The sequence below is a fragment of the Podarcis melisellensis genome (assembly GCF_964234715.1).
Source record: "Podarcis melisellensis genome assembly, chromosome: 17".
Classification (NCBI taxonomy): Eukaryota; Metazoa; Chordata; class Lepidosauria; order Squamata; family Lacertidae; genus Podarcis; species Podarcis melisellensis.
In genome coordinates, this window is record NC_138534.1 from 5,752,148 (window position 1) to 5,766,311 (window position 14,164).

The following is a 14,164-nucleotide window of genomic DNA, read 5'->3' on the forward strand; positions in this document are numbered from 1 at the left end:
TTACAGGGTGCTAAAGGTCCGTTTAGTTAAAGCTATGGTTTTCCCAGTAGTGATGCATGGAAGTGAGAGCTGGACCATAAAGAAGGCTGATTGCCGAAGAATTGATGCTTGTGAATTATGGTGCTGGAGGAGACTCTTGAGAGTCCCATGGACTGCAAGAAGATCAAACCTATCCATTCTGAAGGAAATCAGCCCTGGGGGCTCACTGGAAGGACAGATTGTGAAGCTTGAGGCTCCAATACGTTGGCCACCTCATGAGAAGAGAAGACTCCCTGGAAAAGACCCTGATGTTGGGAAAGATGGAGGGCACAAGGAGAAGGGGATGACAGAGGACGAGACGGTTGGACAGTGTTCTCGAAGATACCAGCATGAGTTTGACTAAACTGCGGGAGGCAGTGGAAGACAGGAGTGCCTGGCGTGCTCTGGTCCATGGGGTCACGAAGAGTCGGACTAAACAACAACAACAACATCAAAGCAATCTGCCCAAGGAACCAAGGGTCACAATGGCAGAGAGACAGTTGCACCCGTCCTCAGAATCATACTACCAACCACACAAAGAGAAGGAAAAATATGAGGTTTATTTACAGCTTACAGCACAATTTAACTAAAAAGAAAGTAACTCAATTCATGGAAGTTGGTTTATTTGAAAGCTGGGTCCTCCCATGTTCATTTCCACAGCAGATGAAAGCAAGTTAGGAAGACATGTATTTTCCACATGCCGCTTTTAGGTAACCACTTACACAACTCTTGAGAGTGCACAGACACCCAGTTAAGATGACCAAGTTTGTGCAGGTCAGCATTCTGAAGCTATTGCTATAGAATGACTTTAAGATAAGTGTACTTCCTTCTTTTGGGTAAATGCCTCATCTCTTGTCCTCATGAAAGACCATCAGTTTAGTACAAGACAATGTGTATTCTCTTCTGCCCATGAATTGCTTGAAGATATTTTCCCACAGACACTGTAAGCATAGGTCTATCAGCAACAATAGGCACCATTCTGGAAAACCCAGGATAGTCAGACATAATTTTAGATTCCATCCCTGAATGCTCAAAAGCATTTTTAGATTTAAGAGCAAGCTGTCTCACCTACAGACACACACAATACCACTCTCCCTCCTATGTAGATCATACAAATTGCAGTAGTCCATCTCTAGAGCACAGCCTAGAGTTCAAAAAGAGATACCGAAAGGTACTACTGATTTAAGGAGCCCCCGAGAATCCTGGATCTGTATCAGACAGATCTAGACTGCTTTGATCTGAGGCCAGCCTAATTGCTTGTTGCTCTAGAACAAGAGTTGACCCGCAACTTATTTGGCTGTGCTCTAGATTTCATTCTCTGTGGATGTTCTTGCCTTTGGCAATCTTTGACACTCAGGTTCTAGAGTGCTGTCATTGGTTTTGAAACAAGTCTGTGCACATTGCAAGCAGCCTCACACCTAGAGCTCACATATATATATATTTAAAAAAACACTCTAGAAAATTGTGGGGGTGATTTGAGCACCTGCCTCAAACATGGAGGCAGTCTTGTTCATTGTCCTCTAATGTGCTCAGCGTTCCACTCCCCGCCCTGAAGAAACAAGGCTGCCCCTTCAGTCTAGGAGTTCCTCTGTCCTGCAGATGTTATGTATTCTGGAGGGAGCTCAGTCGTCCTCTGATCCACCAACATAGTGACAGACAGCATCATACTCTAGCGTCAAGACCTTCTCATCTTCCTGCTGCAGCTGCACCAGTGCGCGGCTCTGCGCCTTGTCTCGACGAAGAATGCGGCCCACCTAGGTGGAGAGAGAGCAGAGAGTAATCCATTGCCTGAGACTGCAGAGGGTTTTGGTGTTTTTTAACAGATGCAAGCACAGGACGTGGGTGGCACTGTGGGTTAAACCACAGAGCCTAGGACTTGCCGATCAGAAGGTCGGCGGTTCGAATCCCCGCGACGGGGTGAGCTCCCATTGCTCGGTCCCTGCTCCTGCCCACCTAGCAGTTAGAAAGCATGCCAAGTGCAAGTAGATAAATAGGTACCGCTCCAGCGAGAAGGTAAACGGTGTTTCCGTGTGCTGCTCTGGTTCGCCAGAAGTGGCTTAGTCATGCTGGCCACATGACCCGGAAGCTGTATGCCAGCTCCCTCGACCAATAAAGCGAGATGAGCGCTGCAACCCCAGAGTCAGTTACGACTGGACCTAATGGTCAGGGGTCCCTTTACCGTTACCTAACAGATGCAAGCATGCACTGCTCTCTCCATGCACACTGCATATCATCACACACCATGCGCATATGTGTGCTTAGCTCCACTTTCCCTTCTGCCCTTGACTTTTCAAGTTAAGACTTCAACATTGGCATGAGCTTTATCAGCGAACACTGCCTGCTGTTTGCAGCTCTGGTTATGGGAGTCACTTGGACAGGGACAGCTTAGCCACAGCAGTGCATGCATTTGTAACTTCACAACTGGATTGCTGCAGTGCAGGGCTGCTTTTAGACTTGGTTCAGAAGCAGCAACACGGCAGCAAGGTTGGAGAGAACAGTGGTTAACTGTGAACATGCAACACCAGGTGTACAGGAGCTGCACTGGCTGCCAATTAGCTACCAAGCCACATTCAAGGTGCCTATGTGGACATAAAGCCCTATGCACCAGGCCAGTCTTTGGAGAGTCTACAGACACCCTCTTACCAGGACCACACCTGCTGACTGTGCAAGGTGTGGAGATGTGTGAGAAGGAATTTTCTATAGCGGCACCCCTGCCCTTGCTGATGGGCTTTAGGCATTTTGTAGGCACATTTTTATTTACACAGGGATTTGGTTAGTTGACAAATATTGTCACACTTACAGTGTTCAGAAGCCAATTTGGTTTATCATTGCTGTCTGGTTTTTCATACTGTTTTATTTTATCATGTATTATATACTTGTATATTGCACCCCATTCTGGGATTGATTTTAATGAAAAGCTGACTATAAATTACCTCTTCTGATCACCCAGACCTTCCCTACCCAGTAATATTGGCCTGGCACATACCATCTGCTGTGTGTACTGCATTTTTAATCCAGGTTATGAATTTCTGTGTTAGTTTTATTGTGGATTAGGTTTTCTTGTTTGGAACCACTCTGAATGTTTTGTTTTTAATATCAGAGCTTTATAAATATTTTAAAGGCATACTGACACAAATGTTAGTTTAGTGTCTCATTTCTTTGCAATATCAGCTATCTTACGGGAAAATGTGTGGGGAAGGAAAGAAGAAAAGTCACCCTCCCCTATTCCTCACCCTAGATTAAAAATGAACAAACCCTAACCATTCAACTGTTCTCCAAGATGTCTGCAGATAAAATTCAAAATACTGCTATTGCTTTCCAACAATCACATCTAGCACCCACTTATGTAGCTTCTTCATCATCTTTATTGCAATAACTGTAAGACATAAGCCCACATCATTTTAAATAAATAAATTTAAAGTATTGCTTGACACTTTGAACGCATGGGATGTAGAGTGAGAGGGGAATGACATTTTTACATGCAAGAGGTGGCTGTGGTAAGAGAGGAAAAAGCACGCTACACATGCTCAGAGACACTGGGTTGTATTCAACCATCGAGCAGATTCACTGAAATGGCTGGACCTGTTAGTGCTGTCCATTAATTTCAGTGAGTCCACTCCAAGTAGGACTAACATTGGAACATTATTGTTAGGAATTTGTGGGCCGAGTCTTGACACCGAAGACCATTTGAGCAAAGCCTTAGCTTAAAAGCTACACCCAGGAAGCTGAATCAGGAATGTAGGCTACATGTTTCTGAAGCCAGGACAACAAATAATCCCCACCCTCCACTCCCACCGGTGTCATTCTCTGTCCAGTGCTTCCTTGAATCTCTTTCACTTCATGTGCATAATTTGCATGTGTGTGTGTTTTTTAGAGTAGAATTGAGCAGCTCATATTCCAATATAAAGAGAAGCTCAGAGACCTCCCCAGCAACTCTCAGGATTCTCTTGCACCTGGAAGAAGTGCTCCGCTGCTGCTCCTCTGCCATCGATACCAGGCTCTTTTCACGAGAGGCCCAACCTGTCCCATGGTAATGGCTCAGGCCCCACCCATTGTGATCTGTGACTCACCCGGCCAGCCTGTTCCCCTAGCACCACCATGACCAAGTCCGAATCACTTCGAGGGATAACTGTCTCCAGCATGGACTCGTGAATTCCTGTGGAAGGAGGAATCAGAGAGTTGGAAGGAAGGGACCACAGGGCCATCTAGTCCAACCCCTTGCAATGCAGAAGTCCTTTTGCCCAACGTGAGACTGGAACATGTGACCCTGAGATTAAGAGTCTCACACTCTACCAACTGAGCTAACCCAGAGGCTACTCCTTCAGCCATCAGAAGAGGTCAGATGAAGTAGCAACAATTTGGTGGGCCACTAGCCTGGTCACCCACAGTTTCTCCATCTAATTACAAGTCACATTCTAAGACCCTCCTGCTACCCTTGGCTGAAGCTAGGGCTCTGGCTGCCATAGAGAGAGATCTCTCACTTTCCTGTAGGAAGACCCCTTTGCAGCAGAGTCCACCTGTATTTTCTACCCTTCCCCCTCCAAGTTGCAGATGACAAACTGGATCCGCTTGGGAGGGGCTCCAAAAACAAACTGGGGTTCTAATGGTGTGGGGTAAAGCACCTAGCCTTTTAAGCACTCTGGTCCTTACTATTTACTGCTTAAGAATAGGAAAATGTTCTTCTACCTTAACTATATGAGGGCAGTTTAACTACACAAAGACAGCCTCAGGTTCCAAGGGAAAGCCAGGGATAGTCAGGAAGAGTCAGGAACACACTCACCATCCAGAACGCGACCCTCTTCTGTTCGGCAGACACATGAGTCTGGCTTGAGGACATCTTCGATTACCATCTGGAGGGGAGTGGGGTAGGGTGGGGGGAGAAGCCAGCACAAGATTTCATGCCATTTCGCCTCTTAGATTAGAGCTCAGGTACAGGCTTGGTCTTGGGTGCGTGGGGAACTCTGATCAAAAGGGAGTTTAACCTCAATACAGAAGAAAGCGTTCACATTCTGAAGTGGCACGGGCATCTCTCAGGAATGCATCACCACAGCTTTTAATGGGGGAGTGCAGAAAGGTTTTGATGCAATTGCTGCATTTTTATATAGTTGTTGTTTTCAAATAAGCAACTCTCCAAAAATACCCAGCCCCGCTGCAGCCCAACGTTGGATGAAGAGTCCCCCACCCCCTCAAGACAATTAACTTTGGAAATCCATCCTATGGCCCAAATGACAGATGGCATGGGTGCAGACTTGGCATACATGCTCTGCTGCAGCGCTGGCAACTGTTTCAAGGGACAGCAGCAAGTGGGGGGGGGGCTGAGTGAGGCCTCCTATAAAACCGGCCCATGTTAAAAAGGGAACTTCCATGAAATACCTTGGTATTGTAGTATTTGCCTCCCTTGAAGAGCTTGTCCACAAAGCGGACCCGCAAGTCTCGCCGCAACCAGTGAGAAGATCTGGAAGAGGAATTGCTATTGCTGCTGCTGCTGCTACTGCCACCGCCACCCTTATTCTGCTTCACAGCACGGTCATCTCTATGAGCAAAAGGTACAGAAGCAGTCAAGTATTAGTGCCACTCATGAGGGATTGCTGCTAAAACCAGGGGCAAGTAACCCATGGCCCTCCAGATCAGTGGCTGCTAGCCATGATGGCTATGCTCTGCCTCCATGCTCAGTATGTTCTGAAGATCAGTCACCAAAAACTGCAGCTGGGAAGAGTGCTCTTGTACAGTGGTCCCTCGCAAGACGAAAAGAATCCGTTCCGCGAGTCTCTTCGCCTTGCGGTTTTTTTGTCTTGGGAAGCAAGCCCATTAGCGGCTTAGCGGATTAGCGCTATTAGCGGCTTAGCGGGCTTAGTGGATCAGCTGATAAGCGGTTTAGCAGATCAGCTGATAAGCGGCTTAGCAGATCAGCTGTTAGGCGGCTTAGCGGATCAGCTGATAAGCGGCTTAGCGGATCAGCTGTTTAGCGGCTTAGCGGATCAGCTGTTTAGCGGCTTAGCGGATCAGCTGTTAAGCGGCTTAGCGGCTTGGGGAAAAGGGGGGGAACCCCACAGGAACTCGCAAGACATTCTTGTCTTGCGAAGCAAGCCCATAGGAAATTCATTTTGCGAAGCACCTCCAAAACGGAAAACCCTTTCGTCTAGTGGGTTTTCCGTCTTGCGAGGCATTCGTCTTGCGGGGCACCACTGTACTTAGGTTTTGCTTGCGCATTTCCTCTGAGACACCTGGCTGGCTACTGTGAGAACAGAATGATGCACTAGATGGGCCACCAGTCTAATCCTGCAGGGCTCTCCTTGTATTTTAGAAAAGGCATCCCTAACCTTCAGCCCTCCAGATGTTTTGGACTACAATTCCCATCATCCCTAACCACTGGTCCTGTTAGCTAGGGATCATGGGAGTTGTAGGCCAAAACATCGGGAGGGCTGCAAGCTGGGGATGTCTGTTCTAGAAGCTGTTAGAACGATAGCTCCAATCACCTCTGACCGCTCTGACTGGCATAGAAGAGTGTTGGAGTCCAACAATATCTGGAGAGCCCCAGGTTCCAGATCCATGGTTTAAACTGTACCAGATTATATTGAGATGAAAAGCTTTGTTATCAAGTAAAACACAGCCCGGGGGTTGGAATAACGGAATAATTTCCACTACCTAAAGAAGCTCACCAGGTGCTGGGTGAACTCTCTCAGGGTTTGTTCTTGGCTCCTGGGTTGGACAGAAGCAAACCACACGCTCTGGTTCAAACGTAACACTAAGTCAAGACTTGCAGTTTGTTTCTCCACAAATGCCAGCATGCAGCTTGTTCACGGCTAAACCAACGTTTATTCTTACTGTGACTTAGCATGACTTGCAAACTAGTCCACTGTCAGCTTCTACGGCTGTCAGTTAACCTGAGCAGTCTTTGAAGCAAAGTTAAAAGATGCACAGTCTTCCGGCAGAGGCTCCTCTTGATGCCTAAAGACGTTCTGTGGATAATCTAGCCTTGACTAAGTCACTAGCAAAGAGGCTGCTAGTACAGTGGCTTCTCCAGAACTGGCAGCACAGATGCCCCACCCTATAATGATGCCATTACCTCTCGGCCCCAGGTGGGTGCTTCCTTTTCCTCTCCTTCTCCTCCTTTTTGTCCTCTGAAGTTCTGTGATCTGATTCGGACTTGGTCCCATTCCTCTGTTCTGCCTCCTTCTCTTTGTGGGCCTTACTGAGGCGGCCTGCAGTGGGAGGGGCAAAAGCAGCAAACTTGAGGGGACGCTCAGACTGAAAGGAGGAGGCTGCATAAGCTGCCTGCTCATTTGCAACCCAAGCCCCCAAAGCAAGACACAGGCAAATGTCAGAAATCTGTATGGGAAACCCCAGAATAGATCACAAAGGAAGAACTGAAGGCAACATTAGGTGATCTCATTAGGGAAGGGAGCCAAAACTTACTCAGGTCTTTGGCTAGTTTATCGTATTCCTTCTGGGTCACAGGTCGGACTCCATGCTGGCTCACAGTTACTGTTTTCCCACCAATGGCCAATTTCACCATGACACGAGCATTATCTCCATCTACGCCTTCAATCTATGGAAGAGCAAGAGGGAAGCAAAACGTCATTCAGAAAACTACAATGTCCAGAATGCCTTGGGTGTAACAAAAATGCAGAATTTACAGGGTGGGTGCTAAAGTTGACTTCTACTTACATAACAGGTTTTCCCCTTCTGCTCCTCCCTCCCCTGCATGACCCTCAAAATCTGCTCTGGAGGATTGGCAGATCATCTGGAACAGATCTGGGGGGCACACAGAGGGCTGTGGAGGTGGGTGGAGAGAAATAAACGGGCAGTTGTGTTGTGCAAGTGGAAGTCCTTTCTGCTCATGAACAGATGGAGTTGGATTCAACCCACAAATAGTACTCTCTTCCCAAAGTAGGAAAAAGACAGGCAAATATGGAAAACAGAGCATAGTTTTGTTATGGTCCTTGTTCATATATCAGACCAAGCTCAGCTATCTATCTATCTATCTATCTAATCTATCTCTTTCCACTGAGTAGCCTGTAGAGCAGGAACAAAGAATAGAACCTATACTGTGTATGGTCTTTCTGCAACACTTACAAAGCAAACCTCAACTCAAAGACCCAAAATAGGCTGACCCCACCAAACTAGTACAAAGACTTCGAGGCAGCTGACAAGTCCCCACCACAACCACCTGCAAATAGGTACCAAGAAAGGAAGCAGTTAAAACCTGGAAAACCAGCTGTATCAGGTGGCAGGATCCAGTCAGTCTTAGGTCACAGGTGCCCTATGGGTGGGTCCATTCTCCACCTTCTGATTCAATTATGATTATTATATTTATTTATATTCCACCCTTCCTCCCAAAGCAGCACAGGGATGCATACAACAAGCAAAAAACAAAGAACAAAACCCTATTTACAACGTTTTAAAAACAATTCCAATATAGAAGCAGACTAGGAAAGATCTCTACCTAAAGGTTTTGTTAGAAAAGAAATGTCTTCAGTAATTGGGAAAAAAATGCAGATGGTGTCTGGCTAATATTTAACAGGTGATAATTTTCCAAAGGATGGGTGCCACAATTCTTATATTGTGGAGAGTGTGTAAGATTGACTGGGAATATAAAGAGATGCTCTTTCAAGTATCCTGGTCCTGAGCTGTATAAGCATTAAGTTGAGTGGAGAGAGACAGGGTAGAGGCTATATGCCTTCCCTAGCGAATGTTTATGCCTCTCTCAGGAGCCCCTCCTGCTTGCTTGCAGAATACTAAACCCCGGGTCAACACAGACTTGAGCACAAAGTGACAAATAGCAGGAGTTTGCAGAAAGAAACAGCTCACCTTCCCATACAGCTCCTTGTGAGGTCCAGCCTCAATGTAGACTGCACCTCCTGGAACCAATCCCAATGGCTCATCCTTGCTCTTGGAAGGCTCCTCACCAGGTTTGGGGGGTCGCCGGGGTGCTGAAGATTGCAAATCCTGGGCTGCTGAGCGGTCTGCTCCAAGGCCCAGACCCTTGGGTCGAAGACGGTGCTCCGGAGGCTTCACGTCTCTTAATGTGAGCAAGAAGAGGAGCAGGATGGGATGAGAAAGAAACACATCACTGACTCTGTCCAATTTGGGGCAGCATTTCTACCCACAAGAAGACAACCCTGTACTGTTGCATAATGGACAGAAGTGGGCATGGAAGCAGTGGACTTGAATCGTGGCACAGTCACAACTCAAGGGGGAAAGTTTCCGCCAAGCAAATTTGGGGTGTCTCAAAGGAGAGATTTCAGTATCCATGGGAACAAAGGTTGCAATGCTACAGAGCTGCATCTACAAGTGGGGCTAGGCATGCCAAGCCAGAGGCATTTACAAAGGGTTTACCACAGCCCATCACCCACTAAGCTGGGAAAACCATTATTTACTTTTGAATTCAGAACGCTGCCAATTCTACCAAGCAATTGGCTACAGGAGGGGTGGAGAACCCATGACCTTCTCAGTCTTTAGGGACCCCCAACTCCCATCAGTCCCAACCACCTTGGCCAATGGTCGAGGATAAATGGGAGTTGAGGTCCAACAACATCTGGAGGACCAAAGGTTCCCCATTCCTGGGGTTCTCTCTCTCTCTCTCTCTCTCTCTCTCTCTCTCTCTCTCTCTCTCTCTCTCAACACTGTTCCAGCTCCACCTTTTCTTCCCTTCTGAATGCCTCTCTCCAACAACCTTCTTAGGATTGCAGCTAAATTCACTTCAGCTCTGGGTCACTTTAACCTGCAGAAGCTTTTTTCTAAACAAAAGTGCTTTATGATGTCTGCGACATGCGACAGGCCACTACCAGGAACTTTTTTTGGTGCAGAACTGGGACTATTTAGCTCATAACTGCCTTGGAATATATTAGTAACTGCCCTTGGATTGAGATAAGGCATGCGCCCTAATGTATCTGTATTTTCAGCTATAATCTTTCGGCTACATCCTTGTTCAAGCTGCTGCTGGCCCACACCAGAGGCTTAATGCTAAAGATGATACTAAACCCCTAGTTCAATACAAGCTGTGAGCAGAACTTTTATTAAAATACTAGAAATGGGTTAAAAATTACTCCCCACCTGCTTAATTGTGGCCATTATAAAAGTAGCTTCAGCAAGGATTAATGCTGTGGCGCATTCCAGCAAAGTGAAGAGAGTTTCACAGTTGCAAAGCAGGCCACTCCAAACACCCTGCTTTATGTCCTTGTGGAGTCCACCATGTTCAGTTATCACTGTCCCAGCAGTGCAGCCCACACAAGCATGCAGAAATAGGATGGAGTCCAAATCTAGAGTAGATTAAATTATTATCTGAACCTCAGCACATCCAATCCCCTTCCTCTCCCTTCCCATCAGTTATTTGTGAACTGCCATAATCTGGACCATTAGCTCCTTGAGATTTTTCTGTTTTATTATTATTAATTAAATTTCTATACCACCCTTCATCCAAGGATCACAGGGCTGTTTACAATATAAAAACACGAAAGTACATAACACAGTAACAAACAAAAAAGAAAAAGGGGGGGGGGACTTAAGGGAGGGAGGGAACTCCCCAAATAGCTCAGCAAGGACTCACTGCTTGAAGGTGTTCCCAATGCCCTCGCCTGCTTTCCAGCCCATGCCCTTCAGCATGGCAAGACCATAGGCTTCTACTGGTACCTCTTCATAATCTGCCTCAGTTGACTAACAATGTGAGGGGAGGAAAAGAAAAAGAGGACAAGTATTAAACTCTCCTGAATAGGAGCTCAGAAGGTTGTCCACAGAAACCCACCACCACTATTACCGATTCTGGACGGAGGCTGACATCCACTTTATCTCCATCTTCGTAGCCATCAGGGACACGGTTCTGCATGAGGAGGGGAATGGAAAGTGTAGGGTCTATCTTGGTGCCACTCTCCCATTGCTCCTGCGACTTCCTAGATTCTGAATGCAAAGAGATCAAGTTGTTATTATTTATTCATTTATATACTGCTCACACACCAAAATGGCTTCTAAACATTTTACAAGTAGAAAGCCCATTATGAAATATCCACACGTAATAAAAATGTGCCACAAAACAATTCTATCAAAATATAAAATACAACAAGCTGGTTTAAAAGCTTAACAATTAGAGCAGTTAAAAGTCTCAATTAAAACAGTTAGATCAACAGGTTCATGTTCAGGGGAATGATTGTCTAAACAGGTGTGTCTTGAAGAGCTAGCAGAATGACAAAACCAAGCAGCCTTGCATATTTCAGCAGGGAGGGCATTCCACAACACTGGGGCCTCCAACAAAAAAGGAAAATGTCTGTGTTACCACAAACTGATATTCATCAAACCATGATAAAAACAATTAGGTTCTATTTCGTGATTTAATGTCCTTACTGTGTATGGCGAAACAATTAGCTGAAGCATAAGCAACATACTGCAGAGCTAAGGCAAGAAACCTCAGAATCAAGCAGTCCTTCCTAGGCTGGCTGTGGGGTGGGAGAGGACAAAGGTCCAGCATATAGTACAGCTGTTTGCAAAAACCAAAAGATTTGGATATTTGTACTACAATCTTCATTTTTAAGGAGTGTCAACAGTCACCTAAGGTGGAGTAAGCAAGCCTGATGGTGATCAACAATCCTGACCTCAGCTTCACAGCCTTGGGAGTGCCTTCTGAACCTTGATGTTGCAATGGTGACCAGAAATGCTTTTTGTCAACTCCACTGACAAGGACCATTTCCTACCAATTCAGAGTCACTTATGCCTCCACAGCCTAAGAATGAGGTGACTAGCCTGTCTGGTTACTGTGATGACCAATGGGGTAAAAAAATCCAACCTGATGTTTTCTGCTCCCGTTCTCAAGGATGGGAGAAGGCTGCAATTCTAAAGAAGGTGGAGTACGGAGTGCTCACCTTCAATGAGCTCCCTGACTGCTTGGGCCTCTACGCAGCTGTTCCCATCCTGTTCCTGGGGTGGTGCAGGGTCCTCTGGCTTCTTCCATTTGTTCTTCTGGATCAGGGGAATGACAAGCTCTTTCGGTTGTGGGGCTGGCCGAACACTGCAGAGGAGCATACACCAAGTAAGACCACAACAGGGCTTGTCTACTCACAGAGAGATAGCAAAGTACAGTGGGGGTGAAATTCTAACAAGCTTCATTCCATCACTCATCTGGTGCCCTCATACTTGGTGGGAGAAACAAAAACTGCTTTGAACAAAACATATTTTTGTTCTACTGATTTGTAGTTTCCCTTGGGGTGGGGAGCAGGATACGGGCCAACCCACTGAAGGACACTCTGAGAGGTCAGCAGGGGTCACCTGTCAATCACCTGGCATTATATGATTTAGAGTGCACTCCTGATTCTTTCTTTTGAAACTGTTAGCATAGGACAGGTAGAGCCACTGTTGCAATCAGATGACTGACAGATGAGCATGGCTTGGTCAAAACAACCTTTCAGGGCAAACGGGGAGGTCTGGTGGGCTTAATAAGGCCCACCAGCCAGAGGTTCCCCCACCACTGACCGACACATTCATGTAATTTGTTGTGTTAAACACACACACACACACACAGAGAGCAATTTTTGACCACAACAACAACTGCAGAAGGGCACAAACTTTTTCAAATCCCTTCACATGCACTGCAGAGGAACTTAAGGGGGTGGTGGAATAAAGGTTACTGACCCTGCAAATGACTGACAAAAACAGTAATACGGGTAAGAAATGCATCTACTGTCAGTTGCTGATATGACCAGCAACTAACACTACAAAAAATACTGTATACCTTTCACTTGCATCACGATCCCATGTCACCCTTCTCTCCACTGCCAAGGTGAAGAATTTAAGTTCACAGGAGAACCCATCTCTGTATTTGTATTGTGGTGGAAAGTACAGATCACACATTGGGATGCAAGTGTTTTGTGCAGCATCTGCAACAGATTGGCAACCTGTGGCTCTCCAGATGTTTGTGGGCTTCCTGTCAGCCTCAGCCATCATGACCAAGGATCAAGGATAGCTAAGTAACATGAGTATGGACAGGGAAGAGACAGGCAGAATTCCCACCCCGATCAAGGGCTGGGAGTTGTTGCTTTTTGTTTCCCAGTGTATTATTAATAAAAAATCGGTGTGCTGCAAGCAAATTTTTCATCTTAAAGTGTAACCCAGAGGGGGGCGACCTGAGAACCAACACTCTAAAAAACAACAATCCAAAGCCCTGTGACATCCCCTCTGCCACCTCGGAGAGAAGGCGAAGGCAGAGCCTGGCACGCTAGCTTTCTGCATGCGGGGATATCTCCCCCTCCCCGTCTCTCTCTCTCCTCAGCCACGCCAGAAGCGGCACCACCGAGCCCGCCAGGGACAGGCGCGGCCTGGCAAGGCGCAGCCTAAACCAGCCGCTCAAGCGAGCGACTGAGGCGCCGCGCAGACGACCCCCGCCGCCGCCTCCTCCAACTACCTTTGCAACTCGCGCCCCTCAATGGCGGAGAGGAAATCAGGCTCCTGCTTCGCTTCGCCGCCGCCATCCTGCCCCGTCACGAAAAGAAACCGCCTCCGCCCGGTTGTCCGCGTGAAGCCGAACGACACCGGGGCAGCTTGCGCCCCCGCTGGCTTCTCGGCCCCGTCCGCCATTTTCCCTTCGCTTCCTCGTCGCTCCTTCCCTCCCTCGCGTACCTTTGGCGTCACTTGCGTCGCCCGCTGGGCATCATGGGAGACGGAGTTTCTGGGCCCCTCCCGTCTCCGTGGGAGAGCAAGCGGGACGGGGGGAGGAATAACTATAACTCCCATGGGGCAGCGCGGCAGAGGGCTTCTCTACTCCCTCAATTCAGAGAAAGAATAAAGCAAAACACTACAACTCCCGTGTTTCCTTGCGACAGCCAGAAGACACTGCGCAAGCGCAGTCATCCGGGAGGCTCGCAAGGCATCCAAACTGCGCATGCGCTATACTGACGCAGACGAGCGAGCGGCAACTCGTTTACTGTAATACTCTTTGCGCATGCGTGGTGCGGGGCATAGTTACAGATCCCTGCATTGGCCATCCATTTCCGGCATGTGAAAAACAACCACCGCGGGCCGTTTTCAGCGGGCGACTGGCTTCCGGTATATATGGGATTTATATCTCCATGGGGAAAGGACGGCGCGTTTTGGGGTAGCCAGTCTAGGCCTCCTTTGGGACTCCGTGCTCTCTGAAGTTGGTGGGACAGGCAGACATTCAACA

The 14,164-nt window shown here is 47.4% G+C and overlaps 1 protein-coding gene across 1 annotated transcript; it reads right to left on the reverse strand.

Moving 5' to 3' along the window:
* Window positions 1–559: 559 nt before the first annotated feature.
* Window positions 560–13,749, reverse strand: GPKOW (G-patch domain and KOW motifs). The gene is made up of 11 exons (XM_081895099.1): window positions 13,406–13,749; window positions 11,871–12,016; window positions 10,775–10,914; window positions 10,568–10,674; window positions 8,830–9,040; window positions 7,435–7,567; window positions 7,085–7,220; window positions 5,392–5,551; window positions 4,799–4,868; window positions 4,089–4,174; window positions 560–1,772 (listed from the first exon to the last, which is right to left on the reverse strand). Exons 1-11 carry the CDS (start codon window positions 13,732–13,734, stop codon window positions 1,641–1,643), a joined length of 1,650 nt encoding a protein of 549 aa, XP_081751225.1. The 5' UTR covers window positions 13,735–13,749; the 3' UTR covers window positions 560–1,640.
* Between the last annotated feature and the right edge of the window lie 415 nt (window positions 13,750–14,164).